The sequence below is a fragment of the Sardina pilchardus genome, chromosome 10, assembly GCF_963854185.1.
Source record: "Sardina pilchardus chromosome 10, fSarPil1.1, whole genome shotgun sequence".
Taxonomy (NCBI): Eukaryota; Metazoa; Chordata; class Actinopteri; order Clupeiformes; family Clupeidae; genus Sardina; species Sardina pilchardus.
Genome location: NC_085003.1, coordinates 21,441,806 through 21,466,699, shown reverse-complemented (window position 1 = coordinate 21,466,699; position 24,894 = coordinate 21,441,806). Strand labels below are relative to the sequence as shown.

Below are 24,894 nucleotides of genomic sequence, written 5' to 3'. Positions count from 1 at the left end.
GTATGTGGCATACTTACACGCACACGTGTAGAATATGCCTACACTCTACTTCTTTATATTATTATTATATTAATTCAGACAAAATAATTAATTAACAACAACTTATGGAACTTATGGAAGCTTATGGAAGCTCTGTATCTTGAGGTAGGCCTATTATTCATGGTATGGTAGTGATTTGATGAGGGACCTTACAGGCCTAGAGTAGCCTAAGATAATCCTTAGATAGATACATACTTTATTGATCCCCAAGGGGAAATTCAAGGTATTATTATAAGTATAAGTATACTTATTATTATATTATTATAATTTTTCTTTTTTCTTTCTCATTTGTTTGCCTGTTTTTTTAGGACTTATCGCTGCATCAAACCAATGGAAGAAAGCTGCTAAAGCCTACAAGCTATTTTTTTTATTATTATTCTTTATTTGGGACTAATCGACCAAGTCAGGCACAGTCATCCTGCTTATAGACCTGGATAGAAACAAGTTATTGGGCTTTTTAAAAATATGAAACAAGTCGGCTAGAAGGCTGAGTGGATTGTATATCGAACAACCTCGTGTAAAATGGTCTGTTTTTACAGCAGTCTGTGTTGCTTTTAGAAATAATGTGACAGGAATTCTAAATGACTGAAAGATACGCAGGATAGCCTACTGTAGCAGCTTGTTGTAAGCTCTCTCTCTCTCACACACACACACACACACACACACACACACACACACACACACACACACACACACACACAACGTATATGACCAGGCTACGTCTGAAATTCATTTGGATGGTTTTGAGCACTTGTGAGTTTATGTGTGCTATAGCTAAATAATACACAGGCCTAGAATAAAACGGAGAGCAGATGGCTTTGATTGGTTCGATAAAATTGAAGAAACCTATACCCGTGAGGCAAATGTTTTCTCATTGAACATTGATACCTACTATTAGTGGATTAGGCTATGCTATATAATCGTTCAATTGAAAATCTTTGAATTTTTTTGTCGACTCTGATTGGCCAAAAAGAACCTCTGTACTAAAATGACGTCACTACAGGCTAGAACTATCAGAGGAGGAGGGTTGGAGTCACTCTCAGAAGAGCCCATGAGCCCGCAGCTCCTCAGGCAGAAACGCAGACGGACGTGGAGTGACAGGACCCTGGAGAGGGTCAGCGAGGGTGCTGCCTGTGTCTCCAGACCTGTTGCGAATATATGGCTGTAGTGAGGATACGTTCCCTTCCTTCAGAAAAGATTACACATGGAAATCATCAATTCCTCAAGGAGAGACGCACCCTGGGTACAGAGGATGGACTGCACCTCACAAGACAAGTCCACGTGCTGCTGCCGAAGAGACACCAATTCCGCTGGGCGCGAATGGATTCCAGTAGCGCGTCTGTCATCGGTCACTTATGACCACAATTTTCATTATTGTCTGGATATCTGCAAGGAATATACAACCTTCTGCACAGAGTTGGTAGGTTTTACAGGAGGTTTCATTTAAGGGGATTATGAAAAATGATCTGTAGCATATAGCCCACTCATAAAACAATGTTCTTTCAAATAATTAATGTTTGAAGGGCAGTGAAGGTCCATTTATGGCTGCCAAAATACAAATATTGGAAATATCCTCATTTGGAGAAGGATAGGCTGGAAATGTGAATGCTCTGTGTTTCTCAGTGTCTGATGTAGCCTACCTTAAACCAATACATCGAGTCACGGGTGGTTGATCGGAGTTCACGAGTGCAAATATTGTTAGGCCTATGAATACAGTAATTTTCCAAATTGTATTCCATGTAACCTTACAAAGTATGTGGTTGTAAGATAATTGTTTGATCTTGCCAGTGCCGCTTTGTTATTTCTAAAGCTTTCAAATGTACCTCTTCCTTACAGGGACATTGCTTAACTAAAATGAGTATAGCCTACCCAAGTCTGTGAGTAGAAGGGCCTGTGCGTTTTGTGCTTCGTAATTGTTTTAGACAGTTATTTGTAGCCTAAAATAAACTTTGTTATACATAAATGACGGTATAAATTGATGTAGAACTTTCCTAAAAACATCCTAATGCATATCGGCTTTGTGATGTGTGGTTTTTAATAGGCTATGGGAAATTGTAGATTCATTGATCATAGGCTACTGTGTAGTAGACTACAGTGTGATGATATAAAACGGATAATTGTATGCCATACAACTGAAAATAATTTTGCAAAAGTTACAGCCATAAAACAGCCAGTGTCTTGCTTCAATGCAGTCTACCTGAAGTTGAAACTGTCCTAATCAACTTAATTTAATTTCTCTCTACAATAAACAAGCTGGAGCGAAATCGAATTATTATCCTATTATAGCCTAGTAGGCTAGTAGCACTACTAGTACACCAGTAGCCCAATAGTGCTATTTGTTGTAGTTGAAAGCCTGTTATAGGTAATTAGTCAGTGGTTACAAAGAGAAGTGTAGGCCAGACCCATATTTTACCCTAAGTCATTCTATCGTGTCAGTGATTTATAAAAAAAAAAATATGGCGATCATGGAGCTACTACATAAATGGTAATGCTGGACTATGCAGGCCTGTAGGTCCATGCTATTTCACTGTCTAGCCATGAAGCGACGTGAGATATGTTAACTTTAAAGTGTGCTCTTGTGCGTAAAGCCCTCACGTTTAAAATAATGTGATACTTATATTTGTTAACGAGAGTGACATGTTTATGTGGGACCTTTCATACATGCAGTGTCTTTAAGAATAAGTAAGGCTTTACGTTCCCATTTTTGCATTAATTAATGCTTTCCCATGTTGTTCTTTCAGATGGTCAAAAGCTGTGTCTGTCAGCACCACAGAGCATCGAGAGGGTGGTTTCTATCTTTGGTTTTCTAGCTGTATGAGTGTACAGAACCTTTCATAAAGCTAGATAACCGAAAGTAGGAATGATTCTCAAAGTCGCTTTATTCTACTGGAAATGCAGCTGACGAAAATATTCTGCGCTCAAGGCTCATCCAAGGTACTGTGGCTTTCAAAAATCAGTCGGCCTTTAATGACGAAACCATTTTTGAAACGGATATAAGCTTTGTGAATCATGCTAGTCTATGGTTCTTTCTTTGGCCGAATGCGTGTTATAAAACGAGGCCTAGGAACTAAATAAGTATGACTTAGCCACTTAGGCCTATATTCTCTTAAATATTATACATTGCTGAGTTATTTTCACTGCATTGCGTTTGTTGGCTAAAGGCTACGATTATACACATTATCAAATACAAAGTCTATATATAGCTATAGTCGGTCAAAAATTCTCAGAGATTTTCGATGCATAACATGACCCAGCAACACGTTGTACACATGGGCTAGTGATGTTGTTTCAGCATCTTTACCTTTGAGATATCTATACAGATCTTTCTATCTATCTATCTATCTATCTATCTATCTATCTATATATTAACCAAGAATAACCAAAACAATTAACAAAGAATAACCATCTCACAAGGGTCATCCAGAATGATCAATTTTGTCAAAAGGCCTATACAAACCAGAAAGTGTTGTATCACTAATAGATACCTTTTGCATAACTGTCCATGCCATCAGCTGTTGAAACAAATGCAAAAATGGCAGAAATTATCAAGCTCGGAGAGATTTCTTTTGGCAATCAAAAAATACTGTTTTGATGTGGCAATATAGGATTTGCAAATGGTCATAATAGCACATATTTGCACGTTGGCACAGAAAACCTCACTACATTTTTTGGAATTCAAATGATGTAGACTATGGTTTAAATGATCCAAATTAACTGGGAGCCCAGTGTGGATTTCAGATCATAAAAACGTCATTCAGCACCTGTATTTTTTGTGGACATTTATAACATATTACATTAGACATATCTTGTTTTTGATGTAAATGCCTAACTTTATATTTCTACATGAGTTGATTGCATGATCATATACAGTACATAAAACAAAATGTTGGACCATGTTGAAGAATGAAAATATCGAATAATTTTTTGTTATTTGTAGTTGTATAGATCAATGTATTTTATTTATCTCTGTGTGTAGTGTATTGCACACCTTTTTGCAGCCATTTAAGCATTGCATTTCTTTGTTTACACCACGCTTACACATAATACAGTCAGCTAACTAGGCTACGATAAAACCGTGTTAACTTGCAGCTGCTGAGCAATCATAAGTAGTTATGCCATGAAGAAATGTCTGTATTTGTTATGTTTTGGCTTCTTGTTCCCTGTCTCACAGTTGTGCTAACCGTAGGAAGAGTCTGGCTGTGGCTATTGGAGAGATGGAAGAAGCACACGTCTGTCCTCGGCTCTCCCCTCCTTACCCACAAAAGCATGGGTGCCATCTGAGAGAGGAGAGATGCCATGCCAGTGCCACAGCGGGAGATACAGCCCGCCAGTCTTCGGGCATAGGGGTGCGGGCAAGGAGGCCATCTTATCTGGGCACGTCTCTGCAGCGTCTAAGATGGCTGAGCTGGCATCCGAGGTGCGTTGCGTCGTAGTCTTTTCCGCCAAGTGTGTGTGTGTTTGTTGGGGGTTGTTCCTGATGTCAGTTTAATCGACAGTGCATTATATGTCGTTTTAATTACCTCCCTATCTCATGGCGCTAATTATCTCAGGAGTCCTCCGTTAGGGCATTGCGAAAGCGAGAAGTAATAGCAAGAGGGAAGGCAGGAAGCCATCTTTGTTTGTTTGGCTGGCCTCGTGTCTCTGGTCCTACAGTATGGTCCCAGTGGGCATGATCAAGAAGGAATGCTGCGCTTTAGAATCAGATATATTCTAGAATGGAATATTCCAGAATTCTGTTTGCAGAATAAATTCTCTGCTTGTGGCGGCAGTTAGAGAGGATCATAGCAGCCTTTCACTGGTGTTGTTATCAGAGGACAGGGAAATCTCAATATAAACATATGCTACTTCTAAGAGAAATAAGAGTTGAAAGACTTGCTTAATGCAACATGATTTGGGACATTGACCACATGAAAAGCATTGTAAATATGCAGCAACTTCTCTTTGTTGTGATGAAAGCTTCCAATTATATGTCAGAGCGATGTCTACTCCAGGGTCCTATCTGTCTTTGTTTGTGTGTCCTTTACTGTTATGTGGTTTGCTTCATATAGAAATCACATTGCATTACTTACAAGGACTTCCCACTGTCGATACACTGTGTTAAACATATCAATAGTTCCTTTAAGTATGTTCTGCTCAAGACATCTCTCTCTCTGTACTGACTTCCACGTGAAGAACTAAGATATCATTGCTTCAGAGTGATGAGTAGCTTACCAAACCATTGACCTTAATATAGTAGTTTTACCTCCAGATATTAAGTAGAAAGAGAGATATGCATTTAAAGTCATATTTGCATTGTTTTTTGTTTTTAATTTATTTTACCAAGAAAACCATATTGCAAGAGCTTTGTTCGCCTATAACAGTTCTAGTAAGATCGGACTCATATACTGTTGTCATTGATCATTTTGATCAGACTCAATCAAAAAATGGACATATCTATGTGGAAGGAAGATGCAGAAGGTTCAGCAAACACAGCATCATGACAGATACATGTTGTGTATACCTTTCATTCGGATATCAACATTCTAAACCTGTACTTTGTTACTGGAGCAAAATTAATTGCTTGTGGAAATCATTCTTTCATTACAGTTTTTAAAAATATTTGTATCGCCAGTAGTTTGTCCTTATTAAACACAGCATTGTTCACACATGCACTTGACACGGGGGTTTTATTTCTGAGGATGTCTGTGTTGTAATTGTCTCAAACGCACCTTTAAAAAAACATTCATACTGCGCTGATGGGTCATGGTCACCTTTTGCTCATGGGAAGTTTCTCATTCTGGGCGTCAGGATGTGGGGTAACCTTGTGTGGCAATCGCTGCGGCCAGTCCCCTGTCCTCAAGGTGGCCAGTTCACCTGCCCACTGCAGCCGGTCCTCCACGGCATGTGATATTAGGGAAATTAGCCGCTCATTTTCAGCCAGAGCACTGTATTGTAGAGTTATGATGGTAAATCAATGGGTGAACTGCACCCATCTCTGTGATGCATCGACACTTGGCTATTATCAGATTATACTGCTTTGATTGCAGTCACCAGTGGATAGGGATGCGCATTCGACCACCATATGCCAATCGTGTGAATGTAACGAATGTACAGTACAGATGAAAATCCTAATCCGAGCCGGCGAGCCTCGTCTGGGATGAGATGGGGTGGGATTTGCAGACAGTGCTGCCGCTGGGGTCTGACGGAGGTCTGGCGTGGCTGAAAGGGTGCTCTGTGCCCCGGGCAGGCAGGCAGGCGGGCGGGCGGACGGGCGGGCGGGCGGGCGGGCGCTCTCCCCGCGACGCGAGCTCCCCTCTGAAAGCGAGCGAGCGAGCGTGTGAGTGGCTGGCTGCCTGCACTGAGGCACGCCATGTGCAGCTGCACCCTGCGCTGCCGTGAACAGAGCCCCAGTGTCACATTATTATTCTGCCCCACTCGCGCCGGCTCCCCATCAATGGTACCCCCCCCCCCCCCCCCCCCATAACCCCCTCCACCCCTCCCCCCCCCCCCCCCCCCCGCACACACTCAGTCACTCACACACTCAGGGCTCTGTGTTCCCACCATTGTGAGCGCTAGCGCTGGCGTAGTGCTAAGGGGGCAGGGTGGGAAACCCGGGCCGAGCAGACGCGTCGCGCGCGCGCACGCATGGCAAAAGAGGCTGCTGGGTGCTAGAGGCCCCTTTGTGTGCGCATGTACGCCGAGGAGCAGCGCGGAGTGCCACCTGATCATGCTAATTAGTCTCCTGCGTTCATAATGTGTGTCTGGGCTGCATGGAGATTTCAGCGGGGCCATTCCTAAGCTAATTCAGTGGCGTGTGATCCATCCGGGTACCTAGTATTGTTTCAGGGTTCCCACACTAAGGGTTGAATAATAATGCCTTCGTTTGACTACACTGCGAGGTTTAGTGTCTCTGACTTAAAACCCGCTCCAGAATGAACACACTCAACACTCAGTACATTGTTTCAACCTGTGCTGTGTTTGTACTGATAAATAAACAGATAAATATATGTTTGTACTGGTAAGCAAACAGATCTTATTCTGTTCTGTTAAGTGCCAATATGAATCTGAATGGTGTCGTGATGAGATCATGAAGTCAATAGTGTAATCGCAGGTGGAATTCTATTGCACTTCTGAATGATGTGTGGGAAAGCCTGAGAGTGAAATGTAAATGTGGTTTGATTTTGGGCAGTTGGAATGCACCCGAAGTTAACATGCGTTGGGCAAGACAAAGCTGTTCACTGGAGAAGAGTCCCAACATCTTCTGAAAGGGACTCATTAGACGCATTGCTATGTGTCGTACTTTAAGGATGCAGTCGACTTCAACATTTCCAGTCAAGTTCAAGTTCATGGCTGTGGACATGTCTAGACAGGGTCTGTCATTGCTGAAGTTTCTGCTCGTCTGTCTCTTTAGAGGGTGTGTTGAACTCTGACCCCCGCGGAGGTTGCTAGGCTGGCGAGGCCAGCCGGCTCAGTAATGTGTGGGTGAAAAGGCAGCGCTGTCAGGGTTGTGTGGAGGGACCGTCAGCCCCCCACCGCTGGTGGGAACCTCGGCTCAGGGGGAGCACTTTAGACTCAGCAGACTCCATTCTCTTTCCCACCCACAGTCTAGCCGCCACCACCACCCCCACCACCACCACCACCACCCCCATCCCCCCTCAGAGAGCCCGTCTGGCAGTTCCTCATGCTGTCGTATAGCACCCCTCACCACCTCCATGCGGTTCACGGTTCCCATCCCAAACTCATCCAGGCCACTCAGAGGCGTGTACTGTACGGCAGCAAGCGGCTCACCTTGTAGAGGAGCTGCACTGTGAGATGCTAATGGGAGCTGTGCAGTGAGATGCTAATGTTCTTGTGCAGCAGCAGCCCAGTGCAGCACTCTCAGCCCCGTGGACCAGAGCCAGACAGCAGCTGCCCCACACCCATTTGCACCAGCTGTAATTAGATATTAAATAATATACAAGTCACTTATAGGTGTTATGAATTGGCATGGTCTCTCCCTCTCTCTCTCGCATTCACGTTCACACACACACACACACACACACACACACACACACACACACACACACACACACACACACACACACACACTAACACACTCTCTCTCTTTCACACACACACACACACACACACACACACACACACAGAGACTGTGTTTGTGCGTTTTTGTGTGTGTGTGTGTGTGTGTGTGTGTGTGTGTGTGTCTGAAAGAGAGAGTTCTCCCTCTCTCTCTCTCTCCCTCTCCCTCCCTCTCTCTCTCTCTCTGTGTATATGTGTGTAATAAAAGGCTGCCTATTTGCATAAGCTGCATGCAGTCTAAAGATATCAGAGAACAACAAAGCGGGAGAGACAAATGTGCTTTGTGCTCCCTGAAAGGGAGAAAAGGAAACTTTGCGTGTGGAACTGGATGGAGATTCAGTGAGTTTACAACTGCTCCCCTAGAGAGAGAAAGGCCAATATTGCCCACTGAGTGTAAATTTAAAGACTTTGAGAGAGCTGACACATTTGTTTGTTAGGCTCTATTTCAGGAGGAAAAGATTGATTGATTTTACTTTTCAAGTCTTACGATCAAGGAAAAAAATGGTCGAAGACTAACACCATCTGCGCTATTTGCATCTACCCTTTTCTACAATGTGCTACAGTTAATCAATACAAAAAACAGACCGATTTATGGCATGCTTATATTAACACTGTTTTTTTTTCTTAGGTGTTTTCCATGGGACTGAAACATGATATTTGAAGATGGACTGGGAATGCTGGCCCTGTAATGGTGGAAAGGATGGACTTGGCAGGAGTTGGCATGAAGTCTGTGTGTGAACAGGCAAGATGAGACTACAAAGTGGTCTCAGCTGCCCTCTCAACCACCACAAGATCTGGAAACTGTGTTTTGTCAAATAACTAGCAGTTGTTTGTCTTGAAATTCTACGTTACTGTATAAATTGAGCATGTTTTATGTTATGATTTCTATAAGTCAAAGACAAGGAAAGACAGTTTCCTGTCCTCGCACAGTTTTATGAATGTGTTATTTTGATGCAAATTTCTCAACTGTTGTCGTTATTACTTTGTGATACAAATGTCAAACGAACAACAATTAATAAAGTATTATACTGTAAATTAAAGTTTTTCTTTATTACTCGATAAACTCTATAGTTTAAATCCAGATTAAATAAACTACATCACAGCATGATAAATAAATTGCCTAATTATTTGTTTGTAACAAAAAAGGTTGACATTTTTTCCTGGATTTCAAATTAAAAAGCATTTTTAACAATGAATAACAGAATTGTTTTGGCAACACATTGGTTTAGGCTATGGTCACAATCCTATTGAGTTAAAAGGAAGGTTGCTGTAGAGGTTAAATTCTTTGGTGGTCCAAAAGAGTCTGTTCATGACAAGATTACTGATTGATCGGCCAAGTTCATTAACAATGAGTTCCTTGGCCTCTGTCCATGCAACACAGAACACATTTGAAATGACATTTGAAACCAGAATATGCAGGCTAGGCTATAGAAATTGAAGTAAAAAACAACAACTCCTGAAATAGAGATAGATAGAATATACACTTTTTTAAATAAAATGGTCTGCAATGTAGGCTATCAGTTCTCAGTACATCAAAAGGCACACATCCACTGTATAGCCTACTGGGTGTGGTGTTGGATGTTGGCACAAAAATAGCCTAGTAGTAATTAGAATAGTAGTAGGCTAACAATAATAACAATAATAATAATAACCGAATATTTTCTGTATGTTCAAATTAATAATTTGTAATAGATCAATAAGGTGCAAATTCCTTTGATGACAGAGGACATCCTGAGGGACACGGAGGAGAGGTCATTCTCTTAACAGATGGTCAAAGCGCTATAAACAACCGAAAGGGAGTATCAGGCCATAGGCCAAAGCTATAGGTCAAGAGCCAGTAATTAAAAAACAATATCCTCTTAATCCCTGGTGACCGCTTTTCCTATGGTTGGGGAGGTCATCTTTTGAGAAAATTAGTTTGCGAGGTGTCCACCGACCAGCGCATCTTAAGGAAGCTCTTAAAACTCCGTCGGTCGCGGTTATAAGGCTTTTGTCTGATCACGTTATTAACAAGACCAGATAAGATAGGCCTATACTCGAGGCACAGATTAAACCAACTGATTATGGATAATACATTTGGGTCATCAGATTACACAGTCTAGTAGGCCTAGGCTATGCAAATTATGTCAGAATAAGGTGACCACAACGGTATATAGCCTAACGTTTTTGGCTCAGTTTGGGATTCTCCCTAAAAAGCAACGTGTGGTGTCCTCCAAATCATGCATTATGTAAACAGCCTGGTGTTGGTGGTCTTCGATTTACAGTGGGCTATATGATCTAGGACAAATTATAATCGATTACCCATCAACATTAGTCAAGAATATCAAAATATCCTCTATCTACAAAAATCTAAATATTCTTTCTCACTATTAATGTAGCCTATTATTTTCTTCGTTCGTATATAACTTTATTTTAGTGTGTCATCAGCACATTGTCACTAAAAACATTTTGCAGGACACTGAATCATGGCATGCATTCGATTATTCATTTTCTTTTCTAGGCTATGTCCAAGCAGGGCCTAGCCTTCGTTAAGATCAGTGTCTGCAAGGAGTCTGGCGGCGTGGCCATGTAAAACAGCTTCCTTCTTGTTATTGAGAAAATAATATACAGTAAGCTATGGGATGGGCCAAATCAAGCTTATAGGCCTACAAGCTCAGGATATCCATTCTCTCTCTCTCTCTCTCTCTCTCTCTCTCTCTCTCTCTCTCTCTCTCTCTCTCTCTCTCTCTCTCTCTCTCTCTCTCTCTCCCTAACCCACGCGAAGTGTGTTGATAATACATCTGTCTAACTAATCTCCAAAAATATCGAATTTAATATGCATCATATTGTGTAATATTGCGCTTTAGTTTTGGCCGAAACACAACACGTAGCCTAATGAATGTTTCAAAGACAATTCATGTCTGATTTGAAAAATATTCTTCTGTGGTTTTAGTCGCATAATCGTCAGATTCCTTGTGCATTTTCTGCTGTGTTCATTGTAGGCTACAATAATTTATTTGTGTGTATAGAGGTTTGCTTGATCGAAATATAGGGTTCTACAGATTTGGAAGTATTTCGAGGTAGACCTCCATGCCGTCTAGTATTAATCATGATGGCGTTAAAGCCAAGAGTCTCAAAATTTGGTCAAGTGCCAAAAAAAAAAAAACGGTTCCACGGTGAGTGAAAACTTCAATGTAGGACTAAAAAGGTTAAAGTTTCCCTGGATCAAACTGCGTCTGCGTATGAACTAATAATTCATAGCACGCGTGGGCTACAGAATTTGATGTGGAGTTTTTTGTTCATCAACATTTTCTGTTCATCCTCCTATTCGTTCAGAATGATTCTGCCATATAATAATGGAAATAGTGTAGCCTAAAATGGCAATTGAAATACTAAAATGAGTGGATCTATTCAAGCCAATTTCGTTTTGATTTTATGAATATAATTTATCTATATAAAATTACCAAACACGTTCTATTTCAAACCTCTTTTTATGGAACAAAAATAATGCAATATTGTAAAGTTGACAAGTTTTGTCGAGGTTGATCAGTTTTGCATTAAAAATGAATGTCATTACAAATAAAAAGTTACATTATTATACATGTACTAGAATATATTTTCTTTTCACCAAAGGGATATTGATTATCATTATTAGAATAGGTTGTGATATGTTTGGAAGGAAACAGTGAGCGTTCTTCTTCCCACTATTCCCAGTTTTGTTTTAATTCCACTATTTCGGCAGTTATATTTTGATAGATAAGTGTTCTCAAATATTAGGAGTTCATGTTTGTATTATTATTATTATTATTACTACTACTATTATTATTAAAAATAAAATAGCCTTTGACCAAAGATGTAATTGTATTAAAAGAGAAATAGATTACTTTTTTTCTTTCTTTCTTTCTTTCTCTCTTTCTCTATTTGTCATTCTTTCGTGACTAATCAACTTATTTAGCTTTGCCTAAAGTGTAAACACACACAATAGAGTGTTATATTTGATAACAGAAGAATGGGCTAATGTGCATTATATTTGATAGCAGAAGAATGCATGGGCTAACATGCAATGTGTTATATTGTGAAGGATACACCATTTTGAGATGTGTTATGTCTGTTGGTATTTATGGAGCTGTGAGAACATTTACTTAGGACATTGCATTCCATCACGCAACCACTCTCATTTGAATACCTCACAGTCAAAACGACCTTTGACCCTGTTGTCTGGGTGCCTTGTGTGATGGAAGGTCAAGGTCATCAGTTCTCCTGTGGTGTGGAGTTCAGCCGAACAGAGCCAGATAGAACAGAGTGTCTGATTGAGAAAGTAACAATAACACCAGACACCAGTGCCCCACACAGTGTCTGACTATTCCAGACCACAGAGGTGCAGGCTCACACCGAACTGCTGTGTTCATCAACATATTTATTCATTGACTTAAGTTACTTTTAAACTCCTATATGCCACTCTGCTTACCCAAAACGTACCAGAATATTTATTAGAAATGTCAGTTTGGTTGTGTTATTAAAACAGCATATTCATAGAGCACACATTCCTCTTTGCAATTATCCTTCTGTCTGTTTCATTGTTAACGACTGTAACAATATGATCATATTTATATAATTTTTTAAATATTTCACCATATAGCGCAAAGATGAGCCTACAGAATAGAAGATATTATATAAGCCTAGAAAAAGATTTTTACCTTCCAAAAGTATGATGCGTTCTGAGGATGTAGTTGCAAAAAGGTCTTCAATCAGTCTTTGGATGGTAATGTAATGTGTAATTCTTACTCAGAGGGAAAATTCTTCCGTTGACTCTGTGTTGGTAGCATACACACATACACACACACACACACACACACACACACACGCACACACACACACACACACACACACATACACACTTCACCAATGTAGCAAATGGTCAAGCACAATGCTGAGAGGGAATTTCAACATGTCACACACAGCACATGAAAATCTGCCCAAAACATTTCCTCCAGCAGCACATGGATGAGAGCCGAGGACGTCCGAGTGACCGGTGGGCTGGTGGGGGAGACCTGGAGCTGGAGGGCAGATCAGGCACCACCAGTAAAGGGTCAAGTGGGAGACTGAGTGCATGAACTCAGCACACCCTACAGGTCATGGAGCTCCATCCTCCTTATCAGGGCACTCTTGACCCCGTCTATGGGGACATGGTGTGGTGGCTTATCTGGGCCCAGATATCCATACGGGCATGATGTTAGTGTAGTTTATAGAAGTAAGCTCATCATTATATGTTCCAGCAATAGGCCTATGTGATTTTAGCCTCCTGTCAGCTTGAGAAGAAGAGCACTGTAGGTTTGAAGGGGTGTCTGTGCTACCCACTTGCACATGGTTCTGCCACATGTAATGGTCCCGTGTTTTAAAGTAAGGTTTAAGTAAGTAAGTAAGGTTTATTTATAGAGCACATTTAACCACAGCTCACACTGTCCAAAGTGCTGTACAAAGTGCATAAGCTAACAAATAATAAAATAGGATAAAATAGAAAAACAAATAAATAAATATACATAATTAAAGTGTCTATTGACATCCTTGGGAAAGAGTCCTGGGGTGGTCTATGGGATGCCCGTATATCTAGATACATAGATCTTCTGAGCCAGCGTTTTATGAAGACTCTGTGTATGTTCAGTTCGGTAAAAAATAAATTAATTGTCTTCTATCTATCTATCTACCTATCTATCCATCTTACGCAAGCAAAAGTTACAGGAAAAAATCCTGTTAGGACGATAATGAGACAAACAATTGACATACCCAACTCATAGCAGTCTATGTGTCTGAGTTCATTAGAGGTTTTATAGACTTCAGCAACTTTTCTGAGGATGTCAGTAACAGCAGGGAAGAAGGTACCTTGAGCTCTCAACACAACCCTCTAACGGCCACCCTTTCCCATCTCGTAAAGAACCAGCAAAAGATTACAAGTGAGCCTCTTGAACAAAACGAGTCGTAAACATTTTTACTTACAATGACGTTGTATTCTTATTAATTGCAATTCCTTGGACAATTCAACGAATACATATTAATGGATTACCATATCAAAGATACACAGGATAACCTGAATGTCACTGTGCACTCTTCTAAGTTAAACATACTCTCCAAAGTCATTTCCAATCCTATATCTTGACAACATTCCTTCTCTGTTCAGGCCTTCATTTGCATGTCATCTGCAACTCCCCCTCCCTTTTCCAGGAAAGCCACCAGGAAGGCTGCAACACCAGGCATTGCTGTGTGTGTGTGTGTGTGTGTGTGTGTGTGCGGCTGGCCCCCTCGTTAACATGCTCATTGTGGGACTTCCATTCGGAGGGCTGTTTTCTCACACTCGTGGCCTCATCCCAGAGATGCACGCTCAGCCCCCTCCCTCCACAAGCCTGTCACTCACACACACACACACACACACACACACACACACACATCCAGACAGGCAATCAGTCATCAGTGGTGAAAGGGGGGCCTCTCTTCTCCCTCTCCCCCCTCTTTCAACGCTCCCTGCCTCTTTTCTCTGGCTCTCTGTGTCTTTCTCTTTCTCCGTGTCTGGGGCGGGCGAGCCCTAATCCCCTCTCTCACTCACGCTCGCCGTTCCCGCCATTGTGGCTGCGCCTCTTCCACTGGTCGGAATAGTAAACAGGGTCATGTGTCTAAGGTCTAGTCCAACCAACACCACCATCACCACCACCCACCCCGACCGCCCCCCCCCCCCCCCCCCCCCACCTCATTCCCACAGGTTACGGCCCATCAGGACTCTACCGCCTCCTTGTCCTGCAAAGTCCTCTTTGACGGCCACAAAAGGATCATATCATGAAAGGGCCTTGATTTACTTTTAACAGGGTCCTGTGTCTTCCCGTTAAGGGGCTAATGAATAAACATGTTGAGCAGCCTTATGGGTGGGGTGTGTGTGTGTGTGTGTGTGTGTGTGAGTGGGATTGGGGGTCTGGGAAAAGAGGAGTGGGGAGACAGTATGGTTTAAATTGAGTACTTGTACCATCATTACCTGCTTAGCTCAAATGAGTTAACATAGTATAAGAGAGTCCATCCTTAAGCTTTCAGTAGATTATGGAATTGGAATTGAGGCCGGGTTTATACAAAGGACTCAGATAAGAGAATTTCAGCTTGACATGGTGCAGGGAAAATTTACGAGTTGAAGTTTAATTTTCACAAGCAAAGCAAATCGAATGGTAACTTGTTAAAGCGTTATAGTGAAATTAAGCAGTACATTTGTGACCAGAAAGAAACAAGTGCAGCTTACAAAGCAATGACCTGAACTTCACACTTGAGACCCAATGACTTTTGTACAAAAAGGTCAGTAAAGTAAAGGGCCTTCCTCATCCCATCAACTCTAGGAGCCCAGAGGGACAGCTTTTTAACCTGACCTTGACCTGGGAGAGACAGCCCAGAAGGACGGCACAACCAGAACACCACAATATTTTAAAAGCCACTAATAGAACAAAAGAACAGTGGACTGAACTTCAGAACATCAAAGGAGTGAGAGCAAGAGAGAGAGAGAGAGAGAGAGAGAGAATGTGACTCTGCTAAATTTGGATGTAAACAACATTGTGTTTAGCATTATACAGAGGTTGGTATTCAATAAAGAGAACATTCTAGATTTGTATTTACTGACTGATATAGCAGCTAGAGGACCTCTGATCCAGTATTACAAACAAATAAAGCTGGACAAAACCAACATATCTGACCAGGTCTACATATGGCTATGTATTGATTTAATTGGTTTTAAACAGCAATAGATGCCAGGGCAACAGGTCTTGGTTGCAGATAACGTGATTAATACTTCAGTAAGACTTCTAATATTGAATTAATCGTATGGACGGAAGTAAAACCCCATATCAAATCATCCCGAACATAAATGAAACAGAAAACAACAAGGCTGGGCATTGAAAACATTCATATTCATATGAAAACAAACACTTTGAAATATTCACAGTATTGCAATTGACCATGTTTTCAGGGTTTAACTGGTCTACAGTTACAGCCGACACATTTCAGAATGGTGCAAACACACAAAAGCAAAATTCCACCTCAAAGTATTTTAGATTTCATAATTTATATTACAATTTTCAGCATTTCCATAATAGTAGTATTATCATTTGTAAAATGAGACCATGATCTTGGTAAAAGACTCATTCAATTACATTCAGACAAACAACAAATCATTAGTAAAAATTTCCAATGGTGACACAAGCCAATCAAATGAAAAGATATATGATATTGCATTCAAAGCCACGCTTTTTGGTAGACAAACAGTCGTGGTATTCTTAAAAGAAAAATCCAAGCAGCTGACAGTCCTGCACAAGGACCAGCATTGCAGCATGTGAGTGCATAAGTGTGCAGATTGTATGGTGTTCATGTGTGAGTGCATAAGAGTGCAGATTGCATGGTGTTTATGTGTGTGAGTGTACAGTGTACAGAGTGCATGGTGTTTATGTGTGAGTGTGTGTGGAGATTGCATGGTGTTCATGTGTGTGTATACAGTGTACAGAGTGCATGGTGTTTATGTGTGTGAGTGCATAAGTGTACAGAGTGCATTATGTGTGTGAGTGTATAGTGTACAGAGTGCATGGTGTTTATGTATGAGTTCATAAGAGTGCAGATTGCATGGTGTTTATGTGTGAGTGTGTGTGTGTGCAGATTGCATGGTGTTTATGTGTGTGAGTGTACAGTGTACAGAGTGCATGGTGTTTATGTGTGAGTGTGTGTGGAGATTGCACAGTGTTTATGTGTGAGTGTGTGTGGAGATTGCACAGTGTTTATGTGTGAGTGTGTAGTCTGAGTCCATGGTGTTCATGTGTGCGAATACATAAGTCTGAAGAGTGCATGGTGTTCATGTGTGTAAGTATGTGTTCAGATGTCTGCAGCATCCTGGTGCTGCTTTAAGTCTGCGGCTCTGAGAAATTAGACTCCACCCTGTGGATGAGAAAGGCAGGTTAAGGCAATGACATCATGGACCTCTTTCATACCAAGGGGATCTAGTGACACCTTGTGGAATGAAAGTGCAACAGATCTGAATGGATTAGACAGGTATCTCAACACTTAGAGGTAATGTACACTTTGCAGGTTTAGGAATTTCTGGCGACTGTAGAGCTCCCTCTAAAGTCAAAGTATATATACACATGTTACTCTGCTGTTGTAAACAGCAAACTTATCGTGACTTATCCCTCTGTACTCAAAGAAAATGCTTGTTGTTGTGGAGGTGAAGGATTAACAACTATCTCCAAAGAGCTATATCTACTGACAAGGTAATGTTTCACGATTCTCGCAAGATTTGTCGGGCCGTCGTTCTTGAAGTTGCATGGCTGGTTTTCTGGTAGTGTATAGCTATACTAGGTGAACAAACTCGCCTGTTACAAGTTCGTTTACCATCAAATTAGCTTCTTAAACTTGAACATCTTGATAGTGTACCTTTAAGTCTAGAGGAAAACGTTAAGCCAGGATAGAGGTTCAGTTGATATGTGGGTGTAATTACAATAAGAAAATAGCGACAGTGAAAAGCTTGAAAAATACCAGGCTTACTGTACATGTCTGTCTGACAATCAGGCTATCATGTCTGTCTGACAATCAGACTTACATGTCTGTCTGACAATCAGACTTACATGTCTGTCTGACAATCAGGCTAACATGTCTGTCTGACAATCAGGCTTACATGTCTGTCTGACAATCAGGCTTACATGTCTGTCTGACAATCAGGCTTACATGTCTGTCTGACAATCAGGCTTACATGTCTGTCTGACAATCAGGCTAACATGTCTGTCTGACAATCAGGCTTACATGTCTGCGCGCTTGTTGATCATCATGTGGTTGTTGTACTCCAGAACGGGAGGAATAAGCTCTTCCTCTTCTGGCACCTATTCAGATATAGAGACAAACAGACAGACAGACAGACACAAGAATCAAGAACGTTCTCATTTTGGGCCCTCATGCGCCTCTTGGCAAAAACAAATCCAAAGGAAGCATCACAACCGTGACTGGACATTTCTATAAATAGCGGTGCACACAACAGAGCGAAGGACACGTAGACATGTGGAAAGTTTTCAGCAGGCTTTTGTCCGGCACCATGTCTGTGTTTAGCCTGTAATCACCATCAGCGCCAGTGGTGCTCAGTGGCACGTGTCACTTCCCATTACAGTGATGAACTCATTTCCAGTCAGACGCAGTTTGAAGTCCTACCTCCCAGTAGAACTCGTCATCAAAGCAGTGCTCATCTGCGACGTCCCCCCATATGGGCAGCTTCAGGATGCAACCTGTAGAGCAGACGCCATTTTGTGGAACGTATGATTTTATTTTTATTTTGTATTTGTTTTTTATTTTATTTAATTTTTTTACTTTTTTGTTTGTTTGTTAGCTTGTGGAGTTTTTTGTCTTAAGTGTTTACTGTATTTGTGTATTTGTCTGAAATCACAATAAAAGAAAAAAACATTGACCAAGAAATCCTTTTAACGTCTTGCGTTTCATATGCTACTAAGGGGGCTAAACCCAATTCTGCTGAGACTGGTACCCACCTACAAAAATACCTCCACCGATGCCAAAGACTATGGACACACACAGCGCTGCTGCCTGATGTCCTCCCTGGACCGTAGGCGACCGCCCTTCAAACGGCCCCTCAAAGTCAAAAGTGTTGATCAACCTGCATCAACACAGAGGAGACACAAGCCATGCTGCTCTGAGGCCACCAGTGATCACTTATGACAGCGAGCCGGCTCAGTGGCAGGAAGAGCACTCACCCTTCTTTCCCGTAAACCTCTGTGCTGGCCGCCGCGGCGGTGATGGCGCCCACAATGCCCCCGATCACGCCGGGCATGGCATGCAGGTTGTGGATGCCGCACGTGTCCTGGATCTTGAGCTTCCGCTCCATGAAGGGCTGCAAAGCCACACATGTAGTTTCATGTCTTCAGGCGCACAAAAACAACAAACTCATCCATCCCAAACCTTACATCCTGAATCCAAAGGTCCAGGCCATTTAAAGACATAGAGGACAGCACTCATGTTTTAAATCTAGTCTCTGAGCATGGGCTGTAAACTTGATTTCTTTGGAAATGTATATATATAGAATAAGTGGAAAATTGTCTTTGGCTCACCAAAACACTGAATAATCAAACCCATTTCTCAATAGACACATTAACTGGACATACAGCAACTGGACATACAGCAACATACAGCAACTGAACATACAGCAACTGGACATACAGCAACTGAACATACAGCAACATACAGCAACATACAACTGAACATACAGCAACTGGACATACAGCAACTGAACATACAGCAACATACAGCAACATACAACTGAACATACAGCAACTGGACATGCAGCAACTGAACATGCAGCAACATACAGTAACATACAGCAACTGAACATACAGCAGCTGGACATACAACAGAGCAAGCATCAATGGTTATAAAATCAGTATAAAAATATATATATATTAATATTTATGCAATACTCTCCTCTGCTATTTTTGATGGGGTCCTGTATCAGAACTCAACTCACTGTGAGGAAGATGTAGCCTAAAGTGGAGATGACTCCACAGCAGAAGCCCACAATGAGAGACCCGTACGGCATCAGCATGAACTCTGCTGCTGTGCCCACAGCTACACCTCCAGCCAGGGTGGAGTTCTGGATGTGCACCTAGATGGAGGCAGAGAGAGAAGGATGAACTTCTCCACCGCTGGTAACCTCTAGAGACAAAGTAAGTTATCAGCCTACCATTTGGATTTAAAGCTCCAGCAGTTTGTGCTTTAATATATTAATGGACCAGTGTTTGTTTTTATGGATGGTACGTAATTTGGAACGGACACCCATTGTATAAGAAGAGAGAGAGTGCAGTGTTATTGTGTACAGGACATTGACTATAAATCAAGGTCAAATGACGTACCATGTCAACTTTGCCTGTTTTCTGAAAGAGGCTGGAGATGGCGAAGGTGGTGAGCACCGTTGAGGCCAGGGACAGGTATGTGTTGATGGCCGCCCGGTGCTGCCCGTCCCCGTGGTCAGTGATGGCTGAGTTGAAACTGGGCCAGAACATCCACAGAAAAAGAGTTCCTGGAAAAAATAGGGATATGAATGTTTCATATTCTATGGCCATCAGTTTAATATTCCTTGCACCTACAGTATATCATTTCTATCAAGAGGCAAAAAAAGGGATGGTCCAAAGGTTTTCTGTAGAAGGCAAAATGTGCTAGTAGCTCACCAATCATGGCAAAGACATCCGAGTGGTACACAGATGCATTGAGACGCTTGCTCTGCTCCAAATTTGGTCGGTATAGGACCCAGGAGATGGACAGACCATAATAACCTCCAAACGTGTGAATCACCATGGATCCCCCGGCATCTTTGGCCTGTACATCAAACATATCCCATCATACTCCCTCAGACCCTGAGTACTTCCTCTCACCTTAAAAGGTATAACACCTTGTTTGATTTATTTGGTAATTGAAAAAATAAGAATATAGATTCACAAGACAGATGATTAAAGCACAGCTCTACATGCAATAAGACAGAGTAAAAGTTGAATATAGGGTGCCTCTCAACATATCTCCTCGATCCTCGATGCTCGATCCTTGAGGGGCATTCCCACTGATCTATAACTAACACTGGATAGACTATCCCATTGTTGCCGCCCCATCATTCTTTATGTAGATCAGTGAGGATCGAGGCCCAAGGAGCGAGGGAGGACGTATAAAAGCCCAAATGAGATGCACCCATAGTCTCTCTGACAATCACTTTGAATGGTGTACTTACATGGATGACGTCTAGGATGATGAACTCCTCTATGGCAAACAGTGTCACACCAAATAATGTCAACACCAGCAGCTGGACTGGACTGACTTTCCCCAGGACGGCTCCGTAAGCGATCAAACAGCCCGCCACACAGAAGTCCGCGTTGATCAGGCTGTAAAACAACAAACTTTTACAATCTACAATTTTGCTTGCAAAAATTCCAACAACTGTTTTAAATTTAAACAATCCAAAAATACTGCAGCAGAGTGGTTTCTTATAGGTTGAGCTGATGGGGACCTGAGAGAGGGAAGGGATTCTTATGTACTCTTCCTCTTGAACAGCACTTGCGTGACAAAGTAAACAACCTTCTGCATGTTGAATATAAATCAAATTGTACTTCTTCTCTGACTTCTCTGACAGACAATTAGAAACCACAAAACAACAGCTATCAATCCTATCCCTTCCCAACCTATTGATCCGTCCCCCACCATCCCCTTTTTACTGTCCCAGCCACCATACCGACCCCACCTCTCCACTCCAATTTTGATCTTGCCGTCCGAGAAGTCCAAAGAGTGGAACCAGCCCTGCATCAGCAGTGCCCACTGGATGCCGAAGGCGGCGATGAGGAAGTTGAAGCCCACGGCGCTGAAGCCGTAGCGCTGGAGGAAGGTCATGAGGAAACCGAAGCCCACAAAGATCATCACGTGCACGTCCTGGAAGCCTGGTGGACACAGGACACAAGCAGCGGCCATTGGGCATTGGGTCTCAACTAGGGGTCAAGGCAGGGATGTTTGGTGATCCATCTGACCTATCCAGACATGTGGAACTTATACATAACTGTTCGTAAAGGTCCAATGACTTCACAGATGGATGAAAGATATAACTCAGAAAGCCATTGACTGGAAGCATGCCATCTAGATAAGCTTCTGTTTAGCCATGATGCCAATTGTTTAGGTTCAGAATGGTTGACTTCATGTTTTAGTGCACAGGTAGGGTACAATGTCAGGCAGACAGGTGTGGTTGATGGCTATCACTGCACTAGCCTATCTGGGTACTGAGCCGATTCCCCGGAGGATTTCGGCGAGAGGGGTCAAACCTCTACACGAAGAAGAAGGCTACATAACTTTATCAGACTAATTCTATATTACACATTTATTATTGTTACAGAGTAAATATCACAATGTTACAAACTGCCCTGAGCAGAGTAGCCATCCTGTCAAGCTTTGTTATAGTCATGGTTAGAGTTACTGTTACTGCTAGGCCTCTCCAAAATGAAGAGAGTATAAATGACATTACTCTTGAGATCATGAAAACACTGGGCATTCGAGCACTTGAGTGCTCAAAAATTGTACATCTGTTTGGGCTTTCATTGCATTTGGCTACATTGACATTACACTGTCTGTAGAAATTCAAGCTCATTGCTTAGAAAACACAAAGAGTGACATTGTGATATAACATAATAATCTTCCCCCAGTATTATATTCTTACGGATAAAAATATATGCTAGTTTCAGAAGTTACATTTACTCCTATGTTTTGTCTGTGATGACAGGAATTATAAGTAATGGCTATGGCATTATCTTTCAATAGCCTACATCCCCTATCAGTTACTGATTCAGAACTCTGCATACCAGCACACAAAAGCCACCTGTTACGCCACATATTCAAAAAGCGGACCTTTTAACCTTGACAAAACTTTTTTTGAACCTTTGTTTAAAAACACTTCTCCATGATAAATGTTGGGTTAGGGGTGGGATGTTTCACATCTTGAAGTCTACTATTTTGTACAAGTAACTTCGAAGCCCACAAAAAATTGTTTTCTAAAAGTGAATGGCTTCTGCTTGGGTAAAAGTGTATTCCCTCTGGTAAAATTGATCTTCATTTTGTAATGATAATTTTCTAAATTGTTAATTTAGTTGAACTTGGAAGTAGTAGGCTACTACCATTACTCTCACTCAGAGAATATCAACAGTCTGGCCTGTTTACACAATACATCTCCTTACAGGGCCACTGGCACATGAGGGAGTGGCTGCGTTTCACCTTTGTAGGGTGAAACCTATACCTCAGCATTAAATTCAGTCCCACAGATGGGACTAGGTAGCCTAGTCGTTTTAAGTGATCGAGGTAGTCCGCAGTGACCTGATGCCACATCTGAGATATAATCTTCATAATCGGACACTGCCACCAGAAGATATTAGCTGCGGACCCACCCCACCCACACCCAGTGAGGTCTTGAAGAAGCGAAAAATAACACCTGCGCTCGTGTGAGGTTAAAATACGGCCAGGCAATCAAGTTGTGTTGGCAGCACTCCTATGTACCAGAAGCACATGATGTTAACACACAGTGAGTGGACCATAGGAAGCATATGCTAAGCATAGCATAGTGTTCATTTTCAACAGAGGTTAAGCTTGATGTAATATTTCTTGCGCGCCTCTGAACAATTACGCATAATAACAATATGATCACAGACAGCTTCACATAACATTCAAGAAAGAGTTAGGCTATAGACTAAGCGTGCCACTGCATTGACTTGATGATAAAAGTTGTAAGACAAATGAAGGATCCGTCATGACCATTGTCTTTATCCAACATGTGAAAACGTAAATCAAAAGTACCAAATGAGACCATTTGAATGTATCAAAAAGTATAGGCCTAGTTAAAGCAATGAACTGGTGGTTGCTGTCTTTTCTCCATGTAAAAGTAGAAATAAAACGTATTAATCTTTAATTCACATAGGACTAGGCTATGTAAAATAATAGGTAGTACTCACTTGGATATCTAAAGTAGAAATCATTCTCAATATCACTGGTGATATTGTGTCCCTTTTTGTATTCTACCCAGTGAGTGTCGGATTCTTCATCATAACGGATAAAAACTCCAAAGAGGATAATCATCGCAGTCTGCCAAACGAAGCAGACGGCAGGAAAACTAAATCTAATATTTGTGTTTTTCGGCCGGTCACAGCATTCTCTCACGCTATCCAAACACCCCATCGTTAATGGATCAGAGGGACTTAAAACCAGCTACAAACGTCCGGCGTAAAGGCAAGAATTAGCAGCACTGGCGAGTCTGTCTGATGAAGAGCCTGACAACTTGTTGCACGTTTACCTTGACTTGTGAGGCGTAGGCGTAGGCGTAGCCTATGATCTTTGAGCGTTCCGGAGGTAGTGAGAGGTGAATTTCGATTAATTCGCTAATAGCCTAAATACTTGATGATTCTCTAAGTTATAACTGTAATTGTGATCAGAGATTTACATTTGCCTACAAATAAAGCAAAACATTAAAACGTAATATCAGTAGGCAATACAATAAATAATAAATATACTCTTAAAAGGGGTTGTTGGGATATAGTGCCATGCTGGCTTTAAAAACCCCGTAGGGGTTCCTTTGATGAACTCTTCAATGCTTTAATGTTATTCCAAAGTTGACTGTTATTGTTAATTAGTTGTTTAAAAGCATCTGCAAGATACTACATAGGCTACTCATCATCAGACCAATGACTTGACATCACAAACAGGGCAAACACTTCATAGGAGTGCTGCCATAGATTAAAACAACAGTTTGGTAGGAATTGTGTACATTGTGGTAGGGCCAAGAGGTGCCTTTTATAATGAAGGCTATATATGTGGTTGCACATGACAGGTGCACACAGGCAGACTGGTAGAGAGCAACATAATCAGGATGGCAGCCACGGCGACTAATGAGTCAAGTGATGACCCAGTTCTCTGGGCAGTGGCCTCCACCTTGAGGGAATACGGTATGAGACTGCAGTCTCTGGAGACACGTAGATTCGGGGCCACATGTGCACACATACATACACACACATACACACACACACACACACACACACACACACACACACACACACACACACACACACACACACACACACACACGCGCGCGCGCACACACACACACACACGCGCGCGCGCACACACACACACACACACACACACACACACACACAATCTTTCCTAAATATTAACTCTCCAACTTTCCAATCCTCTAGTAGATTTACTTTGCCGCACCGTAAGCCCATGCAGATTTGAAGATGTACACCAAGT

At 41.8% G+C, this 24,894-nt stretch overlaps 1 protein-coding gene and 1 long non-coding RNA gene across 2 annotated transcripts; one reads left to right on the top strand and one right to left on the bottom strand.

The window, feature by feature from the left end:
- The first annotated feature begins 1,202 nt into the window (after positions 1 to 1,202).
- LOC134094721 (uncharacterized) lies at positions 1,203 to 8,985 on the top strand. Its single transcript, XR_009940475.1, has 4 exons — positions 1,203 to 1,459; positions 2,781 to 2,973; positions 4,211 to 4,456; positions 8,723 to 8,985. It is a non-coding gene; the product is annotated as an uncharacterized LOC134094721 (long non-coding RNA).
- A 6,236-nt stretch (positions 8,986 to 15,221) lies between these two features.
- Positions 15,222 to 23,894, bottom strand: rhcgb (Rh family, C glycoprotein b). The gene is made up of 11 exons (XM_062547356.1): positions 23,601 to 23,894; positions 21,359 to 21,551; positions 20,852 to 21,002; positions 20,301 to 20,448; positions 19,986 to 20,152; positions 19,601 to 19,738; positions 18,834 to 18,970; positions 18,612 to 18,736; positions 18,280 to 18,353; positions 17,881 to 17,957; positions 15,222 to 17,019 (listed from the first exon to the last, which is right to left on the bottom strand). The coding sequence occupies exons 1-11, from the start codon at positions 23,821 to 23,823 to the stop codon at positions 16,986 to 16,988; spliced, it is 1,467 nt and encodes a 488-aa protein (XP_062403340.1). The 5' UTR covers positions 23,824 to 23,894; the 3' UTR covers positions 15,222 to 16,985.
- Between the last annotated feature and the right edge of the window lie 1,000 nt (positions 23,895 to 24,894).

What these genes read in the sequence shown, in the direction of transcription:
- rhcgb (XM_062547356.1), bottom strand. Translation starts at nt 23,823, where the DNA reads ATGGGGTGTTTGGATAGCGTGAGAGAATGCTGTGACCGGCCGAAAAAC. An exon ending in ATCAAAATTGGAGTGGAGAG is followed by an intron (nt 21,003 to 21,358) that starts GTGGGGTCGGTA and finishes GTTGTTTTACAG; the next exon opens with CCTGATCAACGCGGACTTCT. An exon ending in TAGGCTACATCTTCCTCACA is followed by an intron (nt 18,971 to 19,600) that starts GTGAGTTGAGTT and finishes GTGGCTTTGCAG; the next exon opens with CCCTTCATGGAGCGGAAGCT.